The 27,364-nt window shown below is 39.7% G+C and overlaps 2 protein-coding genes across 4 annotated transcripts in view; one reads left to right on the top strand and one right to left on the bottom strand.

Annotated features, from left to right (window-relative positions):
* The first annotated feature begins 416 nt into the window (after window positions 1-416).
* LOC110083236 (opsin-5) lies at window positions 417-13,360 on the top strand. The gene is made up of 4 exons (XM_020801528.3): window positions 417-613; window positions 7,829-8,122; window positions 9,761-10,092; window positions 11,316-13,360. The coding sequence occupies exons 1-4, from the start codon at window positions 541-543 to the stop codon at window positions 11,661-11,663; spliced, it is 1,047 nt and encodes a 348-aa protein (XP_020657187.3). The 5' UTR covers window positions 417-540; the 3' UTR covers window positions 11,664-13,360.
* Window positions 13,361-16,668: 3,308 nt separating this feature from the next.
* Window positions 16,669-27,364, bottom strand: part of MMUT (methylmalonyl-CoA mutase) — a 33,147-nt gene continuing 22,451 nt past the window's right edge. For all 3 annotated transcript variants that reach the window (XM_073004287.2, XM_073004291.2, XM_020801493.3), the window contains exons 9-13: window positions 23,770-23,885; window positions 23,261-23,392; window positions 21,560-21,707; window positions 18,011-18,178; window positions 16,669-17,114 (exon numbers count right to left, since the gene is read on the bottom strand). In XM_073004287.2, the coding sequence (XP_072860388.2) occupies window positions 16,986-17,114; window positions 18,011-18,178; window positions 21,560-21,707; window positions 23,261-23,392; window positions 23,770-23,885 (693 nt within the window). In that variant the 3' untranslated portion in view covers window positions 16,669-16,985. The remainder of the gene's footprint in view (window positions 17,115-18,010; window positions 18,179-21,559; window positions 21,708-23,260; window positions 23,393-23,769; window positions 23,886-27,364) is intronic.

The following is a 27,364-nucleotide window of genomic DNA, read 5'->3' as shown; positions in this document are numbered from 1 at the left end:
CTGTGGCACTTGCGTCTCTGTGAGTATGCAGAGGATTATCCTTTGAGGGTGCAATTCAGTTTTGCTTCGGCTTGATTTGCAGTCTCTTTTACAGCTACATTTGGTTTCCACGTTAAGACCCCAGATTATTTTGTTGCCAGGGTCCCCCGCTGGCCTTGCACAGCAATAAGCTAGTGGTTAGTCACAGTTTCTCCTTGCCTAAAATCATTTTGCTTCAGAATCTCCTGCTTGAGAGTTTGCACCAAGAAAAAAAGCCTAGCAAGCTTTAGAAAAGGAGGATGACATGAGAGGGTGGAGGCTGGAGAGAGACTTTATAAGCACGATAGGCTGTGAGTGTCTGATTTTTGTTGTGTGTCTTCCAGAGGCAGATCACGTTGCCCAGCTACAGTCTCTTTGAACCCCACAGATCAGGAAAAAGCAAATCGGGTTTTCTCATCAGAGACTGTGCTTGGTATACCCGTCTGCCTGGCAGCGAAAAAGCCTCTTCAATTCCCTGGGTTTGCCTTTGCTTGAGAACTTTCTCAATTTCCACGGAGGGACATGGAAGAGCGCTATGTCTCAAAACTTCACCCGACATGGGATTATGGAGCAGGTGTATTTCTTCTGATTATAGGTGAGTTCTACTTCTGTGGTTCTGTGGGCTGCATAGTGAGAAGACCTACACTTACATCTCCTTCAAGGCTCCTTCAACTATTTTGTGATGCAAATTGTGTTGCTTATTGGTTGTTTAAGTATTGCGTCCTTTATTTATTAATGCCACTTTGCTTTCAGAGGGTTTTGAAGGAGCGTTTGAGTGTGATTACTTAATAATCTATGTTACTTAATAGCAGTAGTCTATGTTACTTAATAGCAGTAGTTTACTTTTCAGTGGGCCAGCCAGCTAGCAGCTGAAGAGCTTCTAAGTCACAGACTCAATTAAGCTGAATGATTTAACGCATTACAGAAAGCTGTGCACATGATGTAGAAGGCAGTCTAAATCGGTTTAATTTTGTAAATGAACAGAAGCATGCATTATTTTGAGCAGTTTGTAAAGGGTGGGCACACACATGCAGAAGTGCTTCAGGCTGGTCAGAACTGAGAGATACAAATATTTGTGACAAGTACAAAATATAGGGAAGCACTACACAGAAGAGATAATCATTTTAGTTTTGATTCACATAGTTAATGCACCTTATAGAGCAATCAACCATTTCCCCTCATGGACATGTGTCAGAGAAAGCATTCTGCCCTATTTTATGTGATTCACTTTGCTTTTGTCAGGTGTACAAATGTTGCAGTGGTGTCATATGCGTGGCTTCTCAATATATACTTAAATTAACAGTTTTAAATTGAAATGATTAATGTTGACATATCCAGGATGATCTACATTAAAGTCAAGGTATCTGAGGACTACTTAACAAATCCTATTGTTAATTGCTAGAGAAAAGTGGAAAACTGTGAATCATTGAATCTGTGGATGAGAAAAAAAAGTACAGTACTGGCATTTCCTGTTTTTAAAGCTACACAACAGGCATTAACTCTCACACACCAGAACAGGACATTTCAGTTCCCAAGAATCTTTTTTTTTTTTTTTTTGCCATACCCACACAGAACTAGGCTGACCATATAGCCATTTTTCAGCATTGCCACCTGCATAAATGTAACACCAGTCACCAGTTATCTAAAGGTGTTTTGTTATGCTTTTTTCATCAACAAAATATTACCTAACAAATCAAAATCAAATGAAACAGCTAGGACGAAAGATGTCCTAACAATTCTTTTTTTTGGGGGGGCGGGGGGGACGGGGCATGGATTGGAACACTTTTCTGTACCAGCCAACGTAACATATTGGAACATGTACAGTACTTTTTTGGTGAATGATGGTGCAGCAAAGTGATATATTCTGGTTGTCAATAGCTTGACCTCTTTCAGTTCCCTCTTAGCAGGAGCTGAGTGAGGAGGAACTATAATGGTTGTTGTGGGTTTTTTGGGCTCTTTGGTCGTGTTCTGAAGGTTGTTCTTCCTAACGTTTCACCAGTCTCAGTGGCCGGCATCTTTGGAGGACAGTGCTGTCCTCCGACGATGCCGGCCACAGAGACTGGCGAAACGTTAGGAAGAACAACCTTCAGAACACGGCCAAAAAACCCACAACAGCCATTAGATCCTGGCAATGAAAGCCTTCGCGAATACACAGGAACTGTAATGTTGTCCTTTGGTGTCAGAAAATACAAAATATTTATTTCGACTTACCATATAGATTTCTTGTGGAGTTCTAAAATAACTTAGTTTTTCTAAAAATCCTGATGAACAAGGATATAGCTGATAGGCAATATCTCAATTTAACATTGGAGTCAGATGCATTTACCGGGCACGATGTAGATCAAGAAGATCTATCTATTTATATTGCCCTACTCAAATTAATAGCAGGTTTAACTTGTTTGATTTACTCATATACATGCTCAACAACATATGCACACATACACAAACACACACAAAGCCACAGATTTTTTTTCAAGAGAGGTGTAAAGTTTGGGTTCAAATTATAATAAATAATAAATATAAATTAATATAATAAATTTAAAATAAATAACTAAATTCAATTTTATAGGGGAGGAAATGTGAAATACAGTACTCATAAATACATGCACATATATACATGTTAATACATATATAAAAGACAAAAGGGGAATAAATTATGGACCTGGATCCATATCATCTTTTAGCTGGGTGGGGCTTGGAGATACTGTTTTCAGTTGTTTGAGTATTTCCTAGAAAAAGACATTCCAAAGGTGTTTCTAGGGTGTTCCTGTTCAGTCTTTGGGGTCCTTCAGAACTATTTTGTCCACCATGATATTCAATATTTAGATGAAATTGCTTGGGAGAATTCTTTTGTGCAAAATAGTCAGGTACTTGGCCTGGCCAAGCACAAAAGCCATGAATTCTTGAGCTGTGACCATTAAAGGGGCCTTGGTGAGAATGCCAAAGTCCCTCGCAACCATTAACCTGAGAGACCCCAACAAATACTTCTAAGAGATAATCTCCATACATTGTATCTCACGTCAAAATCTACTAGTGTCACATGGCAATGCATAGTTTGCACCAACAGAAAAACAGGGAGAGACTACTTCGCTGAGGATGTCACAACTGGATGTTATTCTCTTTCTTTGAAGTTCTGAGAGGTGGTCATTCACAGGTATATCAAAGATAATATTTTCCATGCAGAAATAGACTCATAATTTTGCAGCCTGTTCTGTATTGTATTTCTCATATATTTGTGTCCCATTTTGTTTTGCTTTGCTTTGTGTTATATCCAGTGGTTTCTGGCACAATGGTCCATTTTCTTCTTTACACAACACCCTTCCTGCTGCCTTTCAAACATCCTGTAGCAAATAGACTGGAATCTTCAAGAACTGATGGTTTGCCTCTGTAGATAACAAGTAAATGATACATCTCTTGCAGTTTTTGCTCAAGGTATTTGAGCATGTAGTGTTTATAAAATTCCTGATTCTCTTGGAGGAGAAGACTGATTATATGGAACCATTTTAATCTGATTTTAGGCCTGGTTTTATTACAAAGGTTTTCACTGCCGTCTAGAAGAGGAAGACAAGAGTCTATGAAGTCTCCTTCTCCTAGACCTCTCAGTAGTTGTCTCCTTCTTAATTAGGCTGTGCTGAAAATTGATGGTTCCTCTCCTCTTTAGAGGCCAGTTCTAGAAAATGATGGTGGGGACTACTGTCCCGTCTCCATTGCATTTGTACTGTAGGTTCCCCAAGGGTTCTGCCACTGGAAGAGATAATTTGGAGGTCTGGTGTGAAATGCCATGATTATGAAAAATGACACCCAGCTCCATCTCTTTGCATTCAGTTCAGATGAGGCAATAGGAGTGCAGAGCTGCTGTCTAGAATCGGAAATGTCCTGGATGAGGTACAATTATTTAAACACAATCCTGCCAGTATAGATGTAGGTTGGTGACTCAGAGAGATGGTGTTGTGTTTGTCCTGGATGGAGTTGCACTTGACTTAAGGCAACCATTGGGAACCTCCAGTCCACAGGTTAGATACTTCTCCAGGAGCTGCCCATCTAACCTGCACCTCTCCTTCCCCTGGTTATGTCTTCTCTTTGGGCAAGAAAAAGCCATTCTTTGGTACCATCAGCTGATCAGAGACAGAGATGTCTTGTTAAATACTGAAAAAATGTTCACAGTTTGAGGGCTCAGCAGAGAAAATATGGAAGCTTTGTATTCATCTCCCGGGGTGGACAAATACAAAGCTAGCACAGGTATCCCGGCGGTCCTTCCCCGCCCCTCAGAACCAGCTATATCCACTTACCAGGTTCCTCAGCATGCGCGCACCTGGCGGCAGCAACATCACACCCATCATGGATGTAGTTCCACCGGCACTTCCCCGCCTCTCCCCTCAGATGACCTCTCAGCAGCAGAGTGGAGAGACTCATCTTCCCACCTTCTTGCTGGAGTGGTCCGCTGCAGGGAGAGGCAAGACAGTACCAGCAGGACTGCACCTGCCATTGGCACAATGTAGCTGCTGCCAGGCTTGCATGCATGCCGAGGAGCCCAGTAAGTGGACCAGGCTGGTTCTGGGGAGCGGGGAAGGACTATTGATCACCTGTTCTGGTGGGCTTTGTATTTGTCTACCCGGTGAGACAAATACAAAGCTTCCATATCTACCACCAGGTCCTTCCAGGACTTGCTCCTTTGGGTGGCCACTTCAAAGGGAGGCCAGGAAGTCAGCCATAAGGGGGCTGGACCTTCTTCACAGTGGCACCTACACTTTGGAACCAGCTGCTTGTGGAGCTGCACCTGACTCCTTCCCTCCTCACATTCAAAAGCCTTCTGAAGACTTTTCTTTATACAGAAGCCTTTCTGTGCCATATTACCTGACCTTATGCCTCCTGTCCTGCTCCTGTATTTAGAAAATACATTTAGTAAATGGTATTTGTTCTTATTTTATTCAGGACATTACTGTAGTGTTAATGCTATTCTAGATGTTTTATTATTATATTCTTAAGCACTCAGAATAGTGCTATACACTCAGAGGTAGTATACAAATGGAAGAAATAATAATAATAATAATAATAATAATAATAATAATAATAATAATAATAATAATAATAATAATAATAATAATAATAATAATAATAATAATAATAATAATAATAATAATTTAACAGAGTGTTGATTGAAGCTATAGACTTTTCTTTATAGTAGGTGGCACATAGGAAGGAAGCTGCTGAATCATTTAGTTCTCCTTATTTTTGAGTAGCCATGCAAGTGCTTATGGTGCTTTGTTTTTGGAATCCTATGTCTGAATTCTGTTGAATAATTCAGTCCTGCTTACTTTTGAGTAGATGGAGAGGTCGGTTTGAGTAATCTCCAAGCTGGCATAAAATGAATAAGAATAAAATTTCTATCTTTGGATTGGCCATAGTGGAATGTCACCCCCAAGGCTACAATATTATGTGCCATCAGACTACTTCCAACCTGTGACAACCCTATGAAATAATGATCTCCAAAAGGTCCATTAACAGCCCTGCTCAGATCTTGCAAGCTAAAGGCCATGATTTCTTTTATTAAGCTGATGCATCTCATCTGTCTTCCCCTTTGCATACTGCCTTTCATGTTTTCTAGTATTATTATCTTTTCCCATGATATATCTAAACTACAATACCCTATCTGACCATATACTATCTGACTAAGATGAAATAAAGAAAAGTTGGAAACAATATACAGAAGAGATAAAAGGATGACATATTTCTTTGAAGAGGAATCTTGTGACAAAGAATCTGCAGCTTTAGAAAGTAAAGTGAAAGATGCTCTGAAAGCACGTGGAAGAAATAAATCAGCAGGGGTAGATGGAATATCAATAGAACTATTTCAAGCCACTGAGCAAATATGCCAAAATAAGAAAAAGTATATGTGAACAAATATGGAAAACAAATCAATGGTCCATAGTCTGGAAATGTTCAATATACATTCCAGTCCCCCAAAAAGGAGATGCCAAGGAGTACAGTAGCATTACAACCATTGCACTAATTTCTCATGAAAGCAAAGTGATGCTCAAGGTGTTGCAACAAAGATTTATAGCCTATGCATAACAAAAATGTCTGATTGTTCTAGCTGGATTTCACTGCAGATCATATTGCAAATATAGGCTAGCTACTGGACAAGGAACTGTTGGAGTTTTTTATAACCTTGCATGCTGCCTGGGTGGGGAGTGTTTGGGGAATGTTATGTGTGTGCATGTGTCTGGTCTCTGGGTGTCTGTGAATTTCGTTGTATGGTATACTGTGTATATACTTACAATGACAATAAATTATATTATTATTATTATTATTATTATTATTATTATTATTATTATTATTATTATTATTATTATTATTATTATTATTATTATTATTATTATTATTATTATTATTATTATGTGGCTAGGAGGGGCCTTTCTGGGGTGGAGTGACTTCAATCTATCCAATACTGACCAATTGTTCCTTCCTTGTCTCTGAATTCAAAGAGAGTTGTCTCTCTGCTCTCTGCATTTTGCTCTCTAGAGTCTCTTGAAGTCTGCTGCTGAAAGCAGTCATGTTTGTCAGTTTGCTGTTTGATTTGTTCAGCTGTAATGCAGTCTTTTATTTTTTCTCATACTAATGTCTCAAAGTGAGTTATTAAGACTGTAAATGGCAGTTAATGAGTAAAGGGGTAGATTACTCTGGGGAATTAGAAGTTATTATGCTAGGTGAACCCCTCTACTTCTGCTGCATAGTTGGAGGAATGTAACAAAAAATTCAAAACTCTGAAACAAGAACCGGGTCCTAGAGAAAATCAAAGCGGAACATTCTCTGGAAGCAAAAATTATGAAGCTAAGGCTGTCATACTTTGGGCACATCATAAGAAGGCAGGACTCGTTGGAAAAGATAATAATGCTAGGAAAAGTTGAAGGCAACAAGAAAAAAGGAAGACAAATATATAATAGATTGACTTCATGAAAAAAAGCCATAATCTTGCGTTTATAAGAACTGTGGAGGACAGGATGTTTTGGAGGCTACTCATTTGTAGGGTTCACCTAAGCCGGAATGACTTAATTGTGCATAACAACAACCAAAATTAGCCTCAGTTTACTCACTTCAACTTCTAGTGAGAGTTCAGGTTTGATTTGCTCAAGGACTTATTTGTCTCTTTTGGAATCCATGGTATCTGCCAACTTCACATTGCAAATGAATTCTCCCCACCCCCATCAACTTCCCTCATTGTTCAACCTTCACATTTGTACATAATAATTGGGAATACTATAGTATGGAAGACTTTGACCTTAGTGTCCAGTGACATATTGTTACACTTAAGGATCTTCTTGAGTTTCTTCACAGTTACCCTTCTAATTCTCTGTTTTCTTCTGATTTCTTGGCCACAATCCCAATTTTGCTTTAAGATTGAGTCAAGTTAAACAGTTAATGAATTCAATTTCCTCATTGTTAACTTGAAACTTGTGTGATTATCCTGTAGTCATGATTTTTGTTTTCTTATTGTTCAGCTGTAAGCCTCCTTTTGCACTTTCTTCTTTCACCTTCATTAGTAATTGTTTCAAGCTACTGCTATTTTCTGCCACTAATATGGTGTCATCTTCACGAGAAAGTACTCCTTAAATATTCTTGAAGACGATAATAAAGCAGTGTGTACTGCTTTAATGGAGTTAAGTGTACTGAAGACTAGAAATTTTAGTACTCCACATTAGACTGTTGTCACAGCAGTAGTGTTGTTTATGTGTTACATGCTACATTGCAGTGAGTTGTTGAAATTGTGAGAGAATACTTGTAAACTATACTGCTTTCCTCCTTCTTTCAGCATTCTTAACAATTCTGGGGAATTCTGCCATCCTAGCTGTGGCTGTGAAGCGCTCCTCTCGCCTCAGGTCACCTGAGCTCCTCACAGTTAATTTAGCAGTAACTGATCTTGGAATGGCCATCAGCATGTATCCCCTGGCCATTGCTTCTGCCTGGAATCATACCTGGCTGGGTGGCGATGCAACCTGCATTTATTATGGTCTGATGGGTTTCCTTTTTGGTGTTTCCAGCATGATGACTCTGACTGTAATGGCTGTAATTCGTTTTTTCGTAACGCACTCATCAAAGTCCAATAGTAAGTAACCACATATATGGAAGTGGCAAAGGTACAATAATTGCAAAGCTTTAGACTTTGTGTCTAGGGCCTCCTTTTTTAAAAAAAGTAACTTTGAAGGGTAGTTAGTACAGTATTAGTATCCATGGTTTTACTTATCCATGGTCTGAAAATATTAAAAATATTGAAAGAAAAATAATTCAGAAAAATTATTTTCACATGTATTATCAGAACCAGCCATTAGAAGGAGCCAGAGACCATTCTTGTTCTCATAGTACATGTGAAAATAATTTATCTGCCCCCCCTCTTTTACCACACTATATGTATAGTGTTCACTATTATCCTCAGTTTTCAGTATTGGGGGGGGGGGGTTGAACCAATCCCCAGCAGATACAGTGGACCCTTGACTTACAGACGGCTTGACTTACAGACTTTTTGAGTTACAGACTTCTCTGGCCGCAAAATTTAGGTTTGACTTGCAGACTGAGATTTGACTTACAGACCAGAAAAAAATCAAAATGGAACAAAAACGGCCTGTTACGGGATTAATCGGTTTTCAATGCACTGTAGGTCAATGGAGACTTGACTTACAGACTTTTTGACTTGAGAACCGCCTTCCAATACGGATTAAGTTCTCAAGTCAAGACCCCACTGTATGGGGGTCCTTCTGTACACTTTTATTTACTGATATATTGATTTACAGCGTAAGATGACCTATTAATATAGCAGCAGTCGACAAATGTGTATCCACATTAAACTATTCACAGACTCCTTTTGTACATTTACCTCTATTAGAACCCACTGTATTTTGAGATGGTGGAAGTAAAATTAGGTGAAAAATTAAGGAATGTTTTGCCAGTATTGCAAAGATAACAGTTGAAGCTACCTAACAAACCTGAAACTGTTATATGAGATGAAAGTTATGTTATATGAGATGAAAGGTACAGGTAGTCTTTTAAAGATGAAAGACAGCTTAAGTAGAACAAAACTGTGCAGGTTTAATGTGGCACATTCAATGCCACATTTATCTAACAGCATTTTTTAAAAAATACATTTCATAACATACATTTGATCATAATTCAAATAAATGATCCATTCTGGGATTAAATACACAAGGCTCATATATCCTAAGATGGTGAGCATAACTCTGATGAAGGGCCATACCTTGGTGCCAGAGCATGTAGGAGATTCTTGGTTCAATGCCCAGCATTTTCAGATAGAGCAAGAGGAGTCTACAAGCTCAAAAGAGTTCCTACCAGCTATCAAAGACAACAGTGAGCTAGATCAGGTGGTTCTTAAACTAGGGTCCCCAGATGTTCTTGGACTGCAGTTCCTAGAAGCTTTCACCACTAGCTGTGCTGGCCAAGATTTCTGGGAGTTGGAGTCCAAGAACATCTGGGGACCCAAGTTTGAGAAGCAATGTGCTACATGGATAATGGTCTAATACATTGGTTTCCCACCTTGGGTAACCCAGGTGTTCTTGGACTGCAACTCTCAGAAGCCATCACAATCAGCTGTGCTAGCTGGGGTTTCTGGGAGTTACAGTCAAAAAACACCTGGGTTACCCAAGGTTGGAACCACTGGTCTAATACAATGTAAAGCTTGGATAGGGGAAGATTCTCTTTTTATTGACCACCAATTTTCTTTCTTTTATTTCAGGCAATAACATCAACAGGAGAGTGATACATATTTCTATTACATTGATCTGGCTATATGCAGTACTTTGGGCCATTCTGCCTTTGCTAGGTTGGGGGCATTATGGCCCGGAACCCTTTGGCACTTCTTGTACTATATCATGGGGCCAGTTCTACAAATCTTCCAATGGCTTTTCCTTCATCCTGAGCATGTTTATTTTCTGCACTATTCTGCCAGCAATGACCATCCTCTTCTGTTACTTGAGTATAGCCTGGAAGCTTCATAAAACCTATCAAGAAATGCAGAACTTCAAGAGGATTTCAAATGCAACAAAGCTGGAGAAGAAATTGACACTGGTAGGTAACTGCTTTGGTAGCTATGATGATAGGGAAAATGATAAGGAGCTTCATCCTTGGTAGCTATGATGATAGGGAAAATGATAAGGAGCTTCATCCTTGTTGGTGCACCTGTGGACATCAAACGTGTACCCACAACTTGCCATTTTAAAAGTCAAAATGGTGGACAAACCTTCAACACATATGTAAAGGTGATGGTTTCGACTTTTAATGATCTTTGAATGTTTTATCATTTGGGTACACTTGAGTTTCATGTTACTTCTTTCAGCCATGTAAGGATTCCTGAAAGATCTGCACATGTTCACACCCTCTGGAAACTGGTAGTATGAAATGATCCATACATATTGATAGCTAACATTGACGTGATTTTACACTGTACAAGTTTTAGAACATGTGAGTTCTTTGATGAAGCATGTTCTATGCATTTTTCTGTTCCAATAGGTACCAAAGATCTTGTATAGAAGAACTGTTAAGTGAAAGGATATGAATTAGGTCACAATCTTTTAAAATATAATATTATTAATATCTAATAACATAATGGTCGAAATCCTGTCTAGACAGCTATGCTGCATAAGGTTGATGACATCATCAGTCATGGCGATTGTTTGGAGATGAAAAATCTTCCCACCCACGCTGCAAATGTTCTGAAGTTCCTATGGAATCTCTTTCATCATGGGGAAGCCACTGGGAGCCAAGAGATAGAGGGGAGTCTTTAATTTTCAAATGCTGCCGCCAGTAAAATCATCCTGCTGACAGCGATTTTCAGAAATCAAAAACTCAAGGTCCCTGTCCCATGGCTCCTAATGGCTTCCCATTAGGAATGGGGTTCTATGGGAACCTTCAGGGAGTTGGTGGGAAATTTTTTATTTCCCAAAAATTGACATGGCTGATTTGGTATAGTTTATGGAATAGGATTTCAGCTAAAATGAATTGTTCTGATCCTAAATTCTCATACATTATTCTATACTACTAAAGAGTTTCTATTTTTAGGCTTCAGAAGATTTTTATTTTTATTTTGCTGTTACAGTGAACAAATACTACAGTTTATTTTCATGGAAAGAATCAAATGAAGAACACTATAAAAGCCAATCTTTTAAGTACTTCTTACATATTAAGAAATTAATGCAATTAATGTCTTCATAGATATGAAAAGATCAGTGGAGAGCTCAATGAAAAAAATCAAGGAGAGTGAATTACTATATATGATTGCTTTCTCTTTGCAGATGGCTGTGTTGATCAGTGTAGGATTCCTTGGCGCATGGACACCATATGCTGCTGTTAGCTTTTGGTCAATATTCCACTCCAGTGAGTCATTACCCCAGATTGTTACTTTACTGCCATGTCTCTTTGCTAAATCATCAACAGCCTACAACCCTTTCATTTACTACACCTTCAGCAAAACATTCCGACAAGAAGTTAAGCAGCTTCAGTGCTGCTGTGGTGAAAAAGTTCACTTCCTTAACACCAAGAACTCCATCAATAATCATGTATCAGTAATGTGGCCGGACAGGGGCAATATACATATTTCATCCGTCAGAAAGATAGTCAGTGGAGAAGGCCCAAACCAATAAGCAACAAGAACACCGCCCGTTAAAGCTGTGCAAAGAGGATCTTTCTTATGTTATGCTCAGCATTCCAGTAAAGAGTCTGAACAATAACTTTTTAAAAAATCTAGTCAGCAAGAAACATCTTAAAGACCAAAACTGTGTTTGGAAGAATCATCACCTGACAACGGAATAATGGATTTGAGAAAACTGAACTACCGTTTATTCTTTTGTTTTGACTTATATGTTAGCATGTGTGTTGGAACCACTAGCCATGTTACAAAACCGGCCCAAAACATCCGTTAAGTTGCTGAGACATCTGTAGAATAAGAGCCAAAAAAGAGACAGACTCCCAATGTTTATTGATTGTTGAACCTCCTTCATCTCAGAAGCATGAGTGGCATGCGCCTAAGGTTACAGGAATTTAGCTCCAGGATTGTCATAAGAAACTTTATAATAACTTATCCATAGAAATCAGATGCTACACACATTTAAAATGAAGAAAAAACAGTACTCTGCTAGCGGGCTACATGTTTTTGGTGGGTGGCGTTTGCTTCAGATACAATAATCCTGGAAGAGGGGAAAAGCCACATGCTTCCCCAAAAACCAGGCACCTGGAAGGTAAATGTCAGGTTAGCGTGCACTCACCTACATCTGCTCTTTAGCTTTCCAAGCCAAAGTAGTAGTTCTCTATTTCAACCTTTCTCTTGATTGATACAGAAAAAGTTTTTACCCAATATAGGTGAGGACTAATACAAGGACTGAATTCTTACTCATTCAAAAAGAAGTTACCGCCCTGTGTACTAATATATCAGCTTTTCAATGCATATATAGGAAGCTGAATGAGTGAAGCATTAATCCATTCATACTTCTAAATGGCGCATCTTCAACAGAAGGGAAGTGGGAGGAATGATTTTGGGAGGAGTTTGTCAAAGAGAGACTCCAATAAACGCAGGGTAATTACATGCCTGTGCACATGTAGACAAGTTTGAACAAGCAGTGTTTTGAAATGAGGGTTTAGGCCAGAGGAGGGCAGCTTCCAGAAGTACACATTTTAGAGGGCTATACCAAGTCCCATGTTCCACCCCACTTCAAATAGTTTTCTTTTAAAGGAGTTTTTAAAAATGAAAAAGCCCCTTTATGTCATCTAGTCATCAAATTTTAAATCTGCAAAATGTTTGGGACATGAGAAGATAAGGTTGCTGCTCCCTCCCATGGCAAAACTGCCTCCCATACCTTTATGAGCACAATGGAATCTTTTGAGTCATTTTTCCTTTTTAATGTGTGGCAGCTGCATTTGAGAACTCATGTTTTAGACCTTCTAAAATGATACTAGCTGGACCATATTTTTGGTGACATTGACAGTAGTATTACAAATATCTTCTTCTCCAGATGGAGGCTGGGTGTTCTCACATTTATTTTGGCTTTGGATGCAGGTGGTCTGAATAAGGACCTTGTGTTGCATCCAGACCAATCCACAAATTCTTCAGTCCATGGTGTTATTATTCACTTTTAAAGTGTGTGGCAACTATAATAATCTGTCTACATTTGAGTGTTCTATGAAAATACCTAACACAGCACCCTTTATATTTCATGGGCTTTGGGCATTTGTTTCCTTCACCACCATTCCAAATTTGTGTTTATTTGTGTGATCTGCCCTGAGGTTTTGTGCATCTGAAGTGGCTTTTGTTTCTGGCATAATAAATTTATTTTTTTAAGTGCCATGTTTTTATTGTGTGTGTTCCTTGCCGTTAAGTAGGAACCAACTTATAGCAACCCTAATAGGACTTTCAAGGTGAGCTATTTAAAGAGTGGTTTTACTAGGTCCACACCCCCAGTGAGTTTCCATAAGTGGGATTTGAACCCTGTCCTAGTCCATCACTTTATCCACTACACCACATAGGGATGCCCCTTACTATTACTACAACAGATTAATACAATTGTCCCTCTGAACAATGTGAATACCAAAGGCTTCATCTTGAACTAAAACTGTATGTGTCAGAAATGTCCTATGTATTTTATCCTCGCTTTAAATATCTATTTAATGCTCTATATATTTTAAATGTTTAGAGGACTGATCTTCATCTGTGTATTTCCTGAAATTTACAACATCAAATCCTGTGGTAGGTGGGAGAAAAGAAAGGAAAATAAGAGGTCAGATAGTCTTTTATTTAGTTGGTTTAGCCTTTGAAACAGTAGAGAAGCTTCAGACCTCTATATGCCATCAGTACACTGGTAAATGCTTTATAATATGATGTGCTAAAAGCATTTCCACACCCCTCATACTTATCACTAAAATACAGTTTTCATAAAAATGGTTTTTAATGTCTTCTCACTTCCCACTCCTGTTTTCTCAGGTCAAGATTAGTGAGTTCACAGAACACTGAGTCACTGTCCATACCTCCCTGAAGGCCATGAACCTCACACTTTTCAAGAACCATGCTCATAGAAGACTTAACATTGGTTCAATATGAAAAAGCTGTGTGAGCAGGACTCCAACCATAGTGTTTGATTGTGCTTACTTCCCAGTAAGAACGTTCAGGATTGTATCACAAGAGATTCAGATCAGAAGAAATGTGGACATTCTATTGGAAAAGAGAAGGCATATGGTTTAAGCAGAGGGTCCCTCTTTTCTTTCTATTGGTATTTAACTGGGTTCAATATACTATTTATATTATCAATAACTGCAGATCTGTAAGGGACTCTATGGATCATCATGTCCATGCCCTGTCGAGGAGGCACAGTGGGGAACCAAACTCCCAATCTCTGACTTCTCAGCCAGAGACCTAAACCACTGAGTTATCTAACAGTTTTGTCTTTTTGTTTGAAATTTGTTAATTTATTGTATTATCTGTTTTCACTCATGGTTTAAATAAATACTGAACTGAATCCTTGGAAGAACCTGGACAGGAGAAGGCAGACGATTTTTTGCTGAGTCGCCCATTCTCCATGCACCTCACACTCCATTTGAGGGGATTCCCCAACCTTTATAGCTATTTCTGGGGAATATAAGGAGCTATGTGGAAGGGGGAACTGGCAAAGGTTGCCTCTTTTACCATATGTATGAAGATCTTCTCAGTGGAACTCTAGTCACCAGACGCTTCCATTGTTGCATGCAAATTCTTGATTTGAAAACATTATCTACTATTGTGATACCATATTTGTCAATAGATAAGCAAAGCCTATGACCCATCAGAGAAATCCCTGGAAGGAAATCAATCAAAAGGGCTTTAGACATATCATATGCAAATCCATTCAAGCAGTAAGTCTCTTTTTTAAACCTAAGAGATCAAGTCCCAAGTAAATCTGCATAAATCAAGATCAAGCAGAAGATTCAAATCCACTACAGAGTCTAAAATTGATGGTAAAGCAGAATATATTATCAGGGAAATATGGAAAAAAAACCTATTTTGTGCCCCCACCCCTCCCCAAAAAGAAAAACCTTAATGGATCACTGAAGAATCTCTTGATTCTGAGAAGCTAAAATAAGAGGTGACAAAAAATAGATCAGAAACCTAAGTGCAACTTTACATTGACTGGCTTATAAGGAAATGAGAATTATTACATTAATCAGTGCAGAACAGCAAATGAGGAAAAACAAGAGTATATCCAGAATATACAAGAAATCAAAGAGATTTTTAAACATAAGATAGGCATGTTGAACGACCAACAGGTCCTTATATTCAACAGGGGAATATATTCCAAAAGGGGAATATATTATCTGATCAAGATAAAACACAGGGAAACAGATGCAACATATTGAAGAAATATACAGAAGATATGTAAGGATGATAGATTCTTTTGAAGAAAAATTATGTGATGAAGAACATGCAAGTCTCTCTGAAAGAAATAGGAACAGATCAGAACAGATGGAAACGGTTTTAAGCTACACAGGTTGAATCTATGAAGTACTAATGAGAATATGACAAGAAATGTGAAAATCAAAACAATGGGTCACAGCCAGGAACTAATCAAAGAAAGAGGATGTCAAGGACTGCAATAATTACAGGGCCATTACACAAAATATTAATTTTCCATGTAAAGAAAACATATCAAGTGAAAAATGTCAAATGTGGATGCTGCCTTCGGAAAGTAGAGATCACATTGTAAATACATGTTGGCAAACTGGGGCATACTAAAGAATTTCACCAGAAAATCAGTTTTGAACATTCCAAGTTACAGATCTGTCTTCATGTGTGGATCATGAAAACCTATGGGTTGTTCTGAAAGAATTGGATGTGCTACATTTGATTTTCTTGATATGGAACCTACAGTATATCAGGGAATACAGGCATTAAAGTCTAAACTGCTGGCAACAAAAGTGAGTACACCCCTAAGTGACAATGTCCAAATTGGGCCCAAGTAGCCATTTTCCCTCCCTGGTGTCATGGGACCTGTTAGTGTCACAAGTCTCAGGTGTGAAGGGGGAGCAGGTGTTACCACTCTTTCTTTCTCAGACTGGTCACTGGAAGTTCCACATGGCATCTCATGGTAATGAACTATTTTGAGGGATGGCACATTTACACTGTTATACAAGCTGTATACTCACTGCTTTACATTGTAGCCAAGTGTCATTTCTTCAGTGTTGTCACATGAAAAAATATACCAAAATATTTATGAAATGTGAAGGGCTATACTCACTTCCGTGATATACTGTATATTCTTGACAAGATGACATAAACAGCACACTTTACTGTTTTGACAAAATATGGTGTAGTAATGTTCTTGTGGCTACTAGGCTATGTATTGTGTGCTCAGTGGGAAGGTGAGACATTACAGAAATTCTTCCATTTCTCTGAGAAGATAAGTACCATCTGTAGCTGGATGAAATGGCCAGAGATATGCTAACTGTATGTGAAATCTGCATCACACCAGCTCTGTTAATACCAATGGAGCTTCTCCTGCCAATGTATGCTGAATTACAACATATTGCACACTAAGTTCAGCACACAAAGTCAAATGAAACTTTACTTTTTTGATGTTTTTGATTCTAAGAATTAAAGCCAAAATTGTTAATATTGACTTCACTCTCTTTTTAATAACAGCAGTCTTTATTTTGAAATTTGATTTGCATTTTAAAGATACAAAGTACATTAAAAAGTATTCAGATACACTTATAACCTGTTTTACAATTTGCCCATGTATCTTATTGAACATTTTTTACAAGGCCAGTTGAATCTTTTTTTCCCACATATGCAACATTGGAGAGATTTTTTTGTACTTTCCCAGAAAGCATAACACAACATCAGTCATTGTAGCTGATTTAATAAAGTTTACAATCCTGTAGCTACTGATCACAGTGCATCAAAACGTATTGAGGTTTACCATGACCTGTTAGATGAAAGTGATTTACAGTGACTGCTGTCTCTTATCCAGGTTTTTTTCAACTTCATCAAGAACTTCAACAGCTGCTTTTGGGATTCGGGTTCCTGGGCCAAATATATTGGAAACTCCACAGTTGTAGAGGAACTCATAATCCTAATCAGAAATTAAAAAAAAAAGACACAAAATATTCAAACTTTCCTATGTGAACTTGTAGAGAACACACACTGTGAGACTTGATTTTTCTAATGGCAGGGTCATGAGGCGACAGAGAAAAAGGAAGAGAGAAACAACACAATGGACTGACAGTGGGCCATAACATCAATTCAAATCTCACTGTGTTCACACAGCCCTGGTGAGGTGGACTGTTTTAAGATCTGGGGTGGGGGATCTTCAGTCGCTTCTTATAGAAACTATATTACTGAAAACAATCGAATAATATGATACAGTGGATGTTATTAGCTACCACAACATCACTAAGAACTGCAGCTCTGCACAGACCTTTTGCCAAGTGAAATAATTATTCCAAACTCATTGCTTCCAAAATTTAAAAGCCAAAGACTAAAAAATACTTTTGCTCAATTTCCATCCATCAATTTAATTTAAATTGGCTCTTTTCTTAATGTCTTAAACTGTGTTAAGAATATTTTAAAATGAAGAAGTATATTTTTACAGATGTACAAGAAATATAATTATGTTTGTTTACAGTTTTTACAGATAATGAAAAAGTACAATTATTTATTCTTACAATGGGAGACTAAGAACACAGCTATAAAATATTACTTTGATGATTTCCTTTAAACTACTTTAGGAAGGAGCTTTACAATTGGGTTATTCTCTGAGCTTCTGTAGTGTTAACTACACACTCTCAGGTTTGTGAACGATTTCACAAATTTCAACAGATTTTATGCAAAATCTACTTTAGAATGTTACCTTTCTTATGGGTAGGTCTGTGTGTATGTGAAGAAACCCATCCTCTTTCCCAAAGGAACAACTGAGTCATCCCAAAACAACCCACTATTTCTGGATTGGCAATAAATGTTGCACAGTACCTGAGGTGGAATGACACCTCCACATAAGACAAGAATGTCAGGCCGGCCAAGGGCATTCAGCTCCTTGATGAGTTCAGGCACAAGTGTTTTGTGACCAGCAGCTAGCGTACTCACACCTATACAATGAACATCAGCATCTACAGCCTGCTGGGCTACTTCACGTGGTGTCTAAGCAGAGAAAGCAAACACAGTCCCAAAGGATACAGAAAAAGAAGAAAAAACAACACATTTTTGTTCAATGAACAAATCAATGAAAATCAATCAACAATGAACAAACAATTGCTTCATTTTCCGTTGAAAAGAGCAAAAGCAAAAACACTTCACACCTCTTCTTGATATATGCCACTTCTGCTGCCTCTAGTATTTCTGTTAATACTGAAATTATTAGTATTAACTAATACTATCCAAGGAGATGGAGGTCTAGACCAGTGGTTCTTAACCTTTTTGAAAGAAACGCCCCCTTGAGCCATTGAGGAAGTTATCATCGCCCCCCCTCGCCGTGGTGATATCTTTTATTTATTTATTTATTTATTTATTTATTTATTTATTTATTTATTTATTTATTTATTACACTTAAATCCAATGACCCCTGAAAACAAAATTCAATTCCAAGAAAATGAAATGCCCCCAAAAAGTAACATTTAATGATTTAGTTGCAAGTGAATTTTAAGACGCAAAAAGAAATATAAAAAGGGCATAAAAACAAATGCAGGAACTAAAAATTTCAAGACAAAAAGTCTGAAGCTAAATTAAAATTGGAGGAAAATATATATTCATGCACACTGTAAAAAGGTTGCAGCCATCTTCACAGGTTTGGCTTGCTCCAGCGCCCCCCTACCGCCCCCTTCTGCTCCAGCGCCCCCACGCCGCCCCTTTTCGTTCTACCGCCCCCCTGAAAAATGAAATCGCCCCCTGGGGGGCATTATCGCCCAGGTTAAGAACCACTGGTCTAGACATTCAGTTTTGAACACAGCATGAACACAAGAGTAACAACCTATCTGCCTAGTCACATGGTCTTCTCACCTTAGGGACTCCGTACAACTGTATCAGCAAAATATACAGTGATTATCACATTTAGCTTTGGTAGCAAATTGAAGGAATAACTATGTATTTATGTCAACAGCAGATTTAGCTTTTTCTATCATAGTGGTATTTTCAAATGGGTAAAATATACAGACTTTAAGATCACCAGCTAAAGATCTGCTCACTCCCTGTCTGGTCTGAGATTCATCAGATGCTGGTGAGGTATTTTAAGTCTTTATATATCTACAGTACCTGATGCTGAGAATCAGTTCATTTGCTATTTTAAAGGCATTTGTTGGCCCCCTCCTGCTTAATGAACCATAAGGTGAACAAGCAGCAGGCACATTTATGCAACCTGTTTGATCTCATTGCCATTTCAGATGTTTAGGATGATACCATTATTATAGATATGTCTCTGTATATGTGGTTAAATAAAATGGGTAATTACAGCTACACAGCATTAGTCGGATTACAGTTTGTTTCCAAACAATCCAGACCTGCAAGGCACCTTTACACCAGAGTTCATTGTCCTGGCTTGTTTCAGTGCAATAAACCATAATCCAAATTTTGGATGTCACACAGAAGTGTCCTTATTCTAGTTTGTTAATTCAGCTGTGTGAAGGGAAAGTTGCAGAGGGAACATATGGGTCGCGTGCCACAATACACTGTTTGTTCAAATTCTGATTTGTTAGGCTGTAAATTGCAGTTTAAATTAATATGTGAATGTGGACAATGTCATGAAAGTTACACAGATAAGGATTCAGGAGAATGAGGTTCAGAACACAAGTAGAGATGGGCACTTATCACGGTTTGGTGTTTTGGCAGGTCGTCCCCACAGGTGTTGTGTGGGCACCCCAGATTCTGCTCACAGTCTCCTCCCACAGGTGCCCTGTCGGAAACAGCCCTGCCACATCTGTTCCTCAGAGTGGGTGCTCCCTGGAGGAGGTGGGGTGCAAAATTTGGGGTGCCCATGCAACATTTTTTGGCCTGATCTGCCAAACCGGTAAGTGCCCATCTCTAAACATGAGTCATGAACACAACATGGAGTCCAATATTGCCATTTGTTTTAAAACAAAAAAGATGAGAGTATCTGCAGAATACAGTGGTGCCTTGACTTACGAACTTAATCCGTTTCAGAATGATGGTCATAACTCGAAATGGTCATAAATAGAAGCACCATTTCCCATAGGAATGCACTGAAAGCCCGTTAATCTGTTTCGGCTGAAATCCCCCCCCCCCAAAAAAAAACAATGCAAGTCCCATTGGAACACATCGGGGCCAGAAAAAAAATCACAAAAAACCCACAACAACAGCACAGCAAGCCCCATCAGAATGCGCTGGGGCAAAAAAAAAAATCATCAACAAACAAACCCCCAAACCCCCAAACCAAACAAACAAAACCCAGAGAAAGCCCCACTGGAATGCGCTGGGGCCAAAAAAAATTACCAAAAAACAACACAAAAAACAACACAGTAAGCCCCATCAGAACACACTGGGGCTGGGAAAAAAAATCACCACCACCACAACAAAAACACAGAAAGCCCCATCGGGATGCACTGGGGCTACAAAAAAAATCACCAAAACAGCACAGCAAGCCCCATTGGAACGCACTGGGGCCGAAAAAGAAAAATTACAAAAAACAAAAAAGAAGAAAAAAACAAAACAAAACCACAACATAGCAAGCCCCATCGGAATGTGCTGGGGCTAAAAAAAGTACACACAAAAACAAAACCCAACAACACAGCAAGCCTCACTGGAACGCACTGGGGCTGAAAAAAAATAGCCCAAACCAACACAAACAAACAAACCAAGCTCCATTGGAACACGTTGGGGCTGGGGCAAAAATCACTAGACAACAACAACAACAACAACACAGAAAGCCCCATTGGAAGGCACTGGGGCTGAAAAAACAAACACACCAAAACACAAAATAACATCACAGCACAGAAACATAACCCCGTCCAGCCTAAACCCACACTGCAAAACCCTGTATACACTTGCTCAGAAGCAGAAAGCAGCACCAGGCAGTCCGAAGCCTCTCTGCAAATGCACACACTCTAACCGTTGGGGCAAAAGAGCTACAAAGAAGCACCCTGTTCCCCAACCAATGGTTAGTAATTTAAATTCTCCGCCTTTCCCCCCACCTTTTTTCTGATCATAACTTGAAGCTCCAGTCGCAAGTAGAAGCAAAATTTTACGGCCGGAGTTGGTCGTAACATGAAATGGTCGTAAGTCGGGACATTCGTAAGTCGAGGCACCACTGTATCTAATATTAATTCTGCACCAAAGCAGCACAATTAGCAATAGATGAAATAAGCATACAGCATCTAGTGCAATTGCAATAGATGATCCTATGGTGGACTATACTTGTCTTTCTCCAATTGTATTAACTACAGGTGAAAAAAATATGTTATTTTAAAGAAAAAATTTATGAAAAACATGGACTTTGTAAGCAAAATCTTGATGAACCAACACTTGCAATTTAAATATCAAAATAAGGCAACATGAGCATCTGGTTGAAAATACCTGGAACAAAGGGCCTATATCCACATCAAAACCAAGGTCAGCAAATCCTGTAGCAACCACTTTGGCTCCTCTGTCATGCCCATCTTGGCCCATTTTAGCAACAAGAATACGTGGTCTACGACCTTCACGTTCCATAAACATGTCAATTCTGTGTTTCAAAAATATTGAGAAATATTTTTTTTCTGGAAACAGCAGGTAATGAGTACCATCATGAAAGGGCACCTTGCTAGTTGTCACTATGAGAAAAAATGATCTTCTATTTTTAAAGATCTCACAATGGTCTGAATTTTGCAAACAATATGATTCTTTAGTAACTGACTTTACATTTATGGCAGTTTACAATCACATTGATTCACGTGCACTCACATGAACATACAAACTTACTTCTCTCTTTAAACTGGAAAAAGCAAACAAAAGGAACTGGTGACATTGAATAGATCCAGTTATAAAGAGATATATCTCAGGATATGCAAGAATATCCATTATTACAGTTTAGAACCTGCCCAACAGTAGCCCAGTGAAACAGGTCAAAAAAGATATTCTATATATACCACAAACTATTGCCCCTGAAGAAGGTCATAAATTGATTGGGCTGAAATGCACTGCGCAGGTTTTAAAATATAATAGATCCACATTTCTTAATATATCCTGAGACTCTGAAATAGCTTTCATAACATGTTTAACTGAGATTGAACTAAAATTGAGTAAGGACTAATGGGCAAAAAGAGCAGACATTCAAGTTACTCAAGTAAATTTACTAAATCCTAAGACTGGCTAGAATCCTACTACAGTGGTGCCCTGCATAGCAACGTTAATCCATTCCAGATTAATCGTCGCTATCCAGAAACATCGCAATGCGGGGGGGAAAACCCCATAGAAATGCATTAAAATTCGTTTAATGCGTTCCTATGGGGCGAAAACTCACCGTTATGCGAAGATCCTCCACAGCGCCGCCATTTTTGCCGCCTCGGTAAGCGAGGAAATCGCACGAAAATGGTTGTGGCGGCCATTTTGGGCACCCGGCGGCCATTTTGGAACCGCCGATCAGCTGTTCCGCAAACATCGCAATGCGAAGATTGGTAAGCGAAACATTTACCGATCATTGCAATGCGATGTTTAGGCTATTAAAACATCGCAATGCAATCGCATTAGTGATCCCAAAAAATAGATCGCTATGCGGATTCGTCGTTAAACGGTGCACTCGTTATGCGAGGCACCACAGTATTTATGTGCACCAGCATAAATGCAGTGGTGTGAATAGCAGGTAAGTTTCTCCTAGTTTAGGTGTCGATGTCTGTATTCCTTGTCACACACCAAGTTACACAACTCCATCCATCCATCCATCTATAAATAAACTAAATGTTTTGAGTGGACAAAATATTCTTCTATGTGTAATATGTTAAGAAAGCTAGAAAGCTTTACAGAAAAAAACTTCTAGAAATATTTGATGACACAACTGCATTTCATTATAGCCAAAAGAAAAAAAGGGAAGAATTTAAATGTATTTATCAGACCTTACAAAATTTAGAAAAAAATGATTTTTCAATTGAAATTTGTTGGCTTATACTGTATAGTAGATAAAAAGAGAAAATAATCCTTTAAATTAAAAATTGAAAATATATGTAGAAAAAAACAGAAGTTAAAGAACTTGACAAAACTGTGTAAGAGATTTGAGCACTTAAAATAAATAGCAGATCCTACCTCTTGATAGCTTGAGATATTTCCTCACTCTCCCCATACTCCTGACGGTAAGCTCCACTCACCATACGATCAGTGGCTTTGTGCTCACCAAACACCTTTTTCATGGCATCCGTTATTTCACCTACTGTGCATCTAAAATGAAAGGTTTGCTATTTTTGAGGAGAGAATAACCAACTAACAGTAGGATTTTAATGCTAACCATATATTTTGCATCGGCATAATGGAAATAAAATAAATGTCATCTTAATTTTTTCTTTTCCAGAAATACTGAAGTATTTGCATTCAGTAATGCAACACTAAATTCTCCAGAAAGAAGTTCTCTGAAGATGTGTCTTAGCTAAATTGCACACAGGCCATAATGAGGCTAAGCACTCAATAGGGGAGGCTCTGCCACAGCCATACTCTAGCATTTGTTACCTATAAAGTGACAAAGCTACACTTCAGAGAATGAGTATAGAAGGTAAAGAGGACACACACTCAGATCTCTATGCTCAATACTTTCTACCCACCGTGCCCGTGCTGCTTCCACTGCCAGGGCTAGCAAGTTGCCTTGGCCTGTAGCAGCACATTCTGTTAGTGCAGTGAGACAACGCTGGGACGCTTCTTGATCTCTGGAAGCTTTCACCTTTAAAGTGCAAAAAAAAAAAAATTAACACAGCACAACATATAATTATTTAAAACATAAGACAAGAGACTTCTAAGTTCATGAAATCTTGTTAGTAATGAAACAGGAATAGAGAGACTTCCATCATGTTTGAAAAAGACTCACCTAGCATAAGTATCTGTTTATTACCTTCAAGAAGACCTGCATCATCATTTTTTCTTGGCAGCTTTCCAATGCCTTAGCAACCCTGCCATGGCTGTCATGCAATTACAATAGTAATTACTGGAGGTTGGGGCGGGGGGGGGACCCCTACACGTAAATGCTAAGGAGCAAACAGAACTGTGTGATTCTACACATGTTTATTCAAAAGTAAATCCCAGTCAGCTTGTAGCAGTTATTCTAAAAGTACTAGGATTAAGCCCAAAATTCTAGAAGGCACTTTGAGTAAGGCAACTCATTTTCTAATTCTGCTGAACACTTACTTATACACATACATACCCCTTATTTCGCCTTAAAAAGGTCCCAAGGCAGCTTACATCCTTGACAGACAATATTTAAAGCTATGAACAATGAATATAAAGAGGCAGCTTGCATCATTAGAAGACACTATTAAAGCTAAAACAATAAGTATGCAAATACTAAAAAGGAACAAACAACTACGACTCAGAGATATGGTAAACACAAGTACAGTAGTACTAAAGGCCCAGTCAGAGCAGCAATGTGTAACAATCCATCTAAAAGTCGCATTCATATAGCCAGCCATGCAGCCAGTCACTCATGTGGGCAGTCTCTGAGAGAACGCTTGCCTGAAGAGAAGGCTCTTTGCCTCCTTTTGGAAGGACAGCAAAGATGGGGCCAGTTTGTGGAAACAGGCAGTCACGCGGCAAGTACAAAAAATGGCTTATTCAGGACACTCCAGACACTTTAAGTAGGTGTCGGTGCTCCTTGCTTAGCTTAAGGTAATCCACCAAAATGATTAAAATCCCTCCAAAAACCTCAAAAGGAGCTTCAAACATGGAATTCGGTACAGTACAAGGCATTATGACCTGTATCAGGAAAATAGGGAAACACTACTGTCACAAAACATTCCCAACTTCTCTATGACTGATTAAAAAGCACAGAGCCAGATGTTTCAGTTGCCTCCTTTATGTCATATGGCCAAATATGGGCTTGGGTGTCATACAATCACAAACTAAAATAGGTTGGCATGGTTAATGTATCCAATGCAATTCTGTTAAGTAATGTATGTTCTGACAATAGTTATTCTACCTAACTTTGAAGTCCCTGGCACACAGCAATACTGTAGATCGAATAAAATATGTAGAAAACGATACATCAAATAAACAGAACTTTTATGAAAGTCAGATTATATTCAGAATCAACAATGTAAATTAGGAGTTTTCTTCAAACCTAATAATCAGGTCTGAGAAGGAGTTACAAACATACATTTTCAGGAGACTGGGCTATTTGTTATACCACATGTTTAGAAACACGGCCTTATTCATCTTAGATTATTGTGATTTTTCAAAATTGTCCTGTACTTTTTTCATCAGGAATATACTGGCTAAAATCATGTTGCTTAGCATAGTAAGTTGCAGTAGAGTAGGCAACTGAATCAGTGGGGATTTGGTGAGTTAACATCTCTGTAAATTTCACTGATTCCAACAGTCCTAATCTAGCTGCAATTTACTTTAGCATAGTAAGCTGCAACTAGAGTAGTCCTATTTGAATAAAGGAGACTTATCAAATCCCCATAGATTGAATGGTCTCTAGTATGACTTAATACAATCTAAAAGATCAAGATTTACTGCACTAACGGTATGGCTAGGACACGTCCCCAAAACCAATCCCTACGTGACAGACAAAAGGGAAGTTATATGTAGGTGTTTCTTATTTATAGCAAAGCTTGTTGTACGCTTAATAATTTATAAGACTGTCTGAATGATCTTTCTGCTTACCTCTAGCCAATCATTTCTAGGCATCTACTACGGAATAAGATCCCAAATTAAGGTACATCATATGTAGATTTGCAAAAATAAAAATAAAAATAGGAATGTTAAAAACTACCCCTTTGGAGGCAAACAAAGAATAAAACGGAGGGAACTCAGATTACAGTAGTCTTTCAAACCTACACAGCTATTACCGTATTTTTCGCTCCATAAGACGCACCTTTCCATAAGACGCACCAAATTTTTAGGAGAAGAAAACAGGAAAAAATTATCTGCTTTCTTCTCCTAAAATTTGGTGAGCCTTATGGAGAGGTCCATCTTATGGAACACACCCTAGGGTCCTAGGGTGTGTTCCAGGACCCTTTGGAGCCTCCCCCTGCCTCCCTCGGGGGCGAGAGGGGGTGAAATCGCCACCTTCTGGGGCTCTTCTGAAGTTTCCCAAGCCTCAGAAGAGCCCCCAAAGGTGGTGATTTCATCCCCTCTGGCCCCCAGGGGAGGCAGGGTCAGTCTCCAAAGAGTCCTAGAACACACCCTAGGACCCTTTGGAGACTCACCCTGCCTCCCCCGGGCGACAGAGGGGGCAAAATAGGCAGCTTCCAGGATCTTTTCTGAGCCTTTCCAGGCTCAGAAAAGGTCCTGGAAGCTCCCGATTTTGCCCCCGCTGTCCCCGTGGGGGTGGGTGGGTGGGAGCCTGGCAAGGGTCCAAGGGAGCCTCCCACCCCCCCATGGGACCAGGGGGGGTAAAATCGCCAGCTCCCGATTTTACCCCCCCTGGCCACGTGGGGGTGGGTGGGGGGAGGGTGGCATGGGTCCAAGGGAGGGTCCCTTGGACCCTTGCCACCCTCCACCCCCCCATGGGACCCGGGGGGGGGGGTAAAATTGCCAGGTTCTGGGAGTGTTTGGAGGCTCCCCAAGCCTCCAAACACTCCCAGAAGCTGGCGATTTTAACCTCCCTGGCCCCATGGGGGTGGGTGGGTGGGAGCCTGGCAAGGGTCCTGGGAGGCTCTCTTGGACCCTTGCCACCCTCCACCCCCCCCATGGGACCGGGGGGGGGTTAAAATCGCCAGCTTCTGAGAGTGTTTGGAGGCTTATCAAGCTTCCAAACACTCCCAGAACCTGGCGATTTCGCCAGGGCTGGCCCCGCGGGGGGGTGGGGGGAGGGTGGCAAGGGTCCTGGAAGGCTCCCTTGGACCCTTGCCACCCTCCACCCCCCCCATGGGACCAGGGGGGGGTAAAATCGCCAGGTTCTGGGAGTGTTTTGAGGCTTGGGAAGCCTCAAAACACTCCCAGAACCTGGCAATTTCGCCAGGGCTGGCCCCGCGGGGGGGTGGGGGGAGGGTGGCAAGGGTCCTGGAAGGCTCTCTTGGACCCTTGCCACCCTCCACCCCCCCCCATGGGACCGGGGGGGGTAAAATCGCCAGGTTCTGGGAGTGTTTTGAGGCTTGGGAAGCCTCAAAACACTCCCAGAACCTGGCGATTTCGCCAGGGCTGGCCCCGCGGGGGGGTGGGGGGAGGGTGGCAAGGGTCCTGGAAGGCTCCCTTGGACCCTTG

The sequence above is a fragment of the Pogona vitticeps genome, chromosome 1 (genome assembly GCF_051106095.1).
Source record: "Pogona vitticeps strain Pit_001003342236 chromosome 1, PviZW2.1, whole genome shotgun sequence".
In the NCBI taxonomy this organism is placed as follows: Eukaryota; Metazoa; Chordata; class Lepidosauria; order Squamata; family Agamidae; genus Pogona; species Pogona vitticeps.
The sequence above is the reverse complement of the archived record's forward strand: the minus strand, read 5'-3'. Positions and strand labels throughout refer to the sequence as shown.

Bases quoted from the DNA above. Each gene is read 5' to 3' on its own strand.
- LOC110083236 (XM_020801528.3), top strand. From the start codon at position 541: ATGGAAGAGCGCTATGTCTCAAAACTTCACCCGACATGGGATTATGGA. The intron at 614-7,828 runs GTGAGTTCTACT...TCCTTCTTTCAG, and splicing joins TGTATTTCTTCTGATTATAG to CATTCTTAACAATTCTGGGG. The intron at 10,093-11,315 runs GTAGGTAACTGC...TTCTCTTTGCAG, and splicing joins TGGAGAAGAAATTGACACTG to ATGGCTGTGTTGATCAGTGT.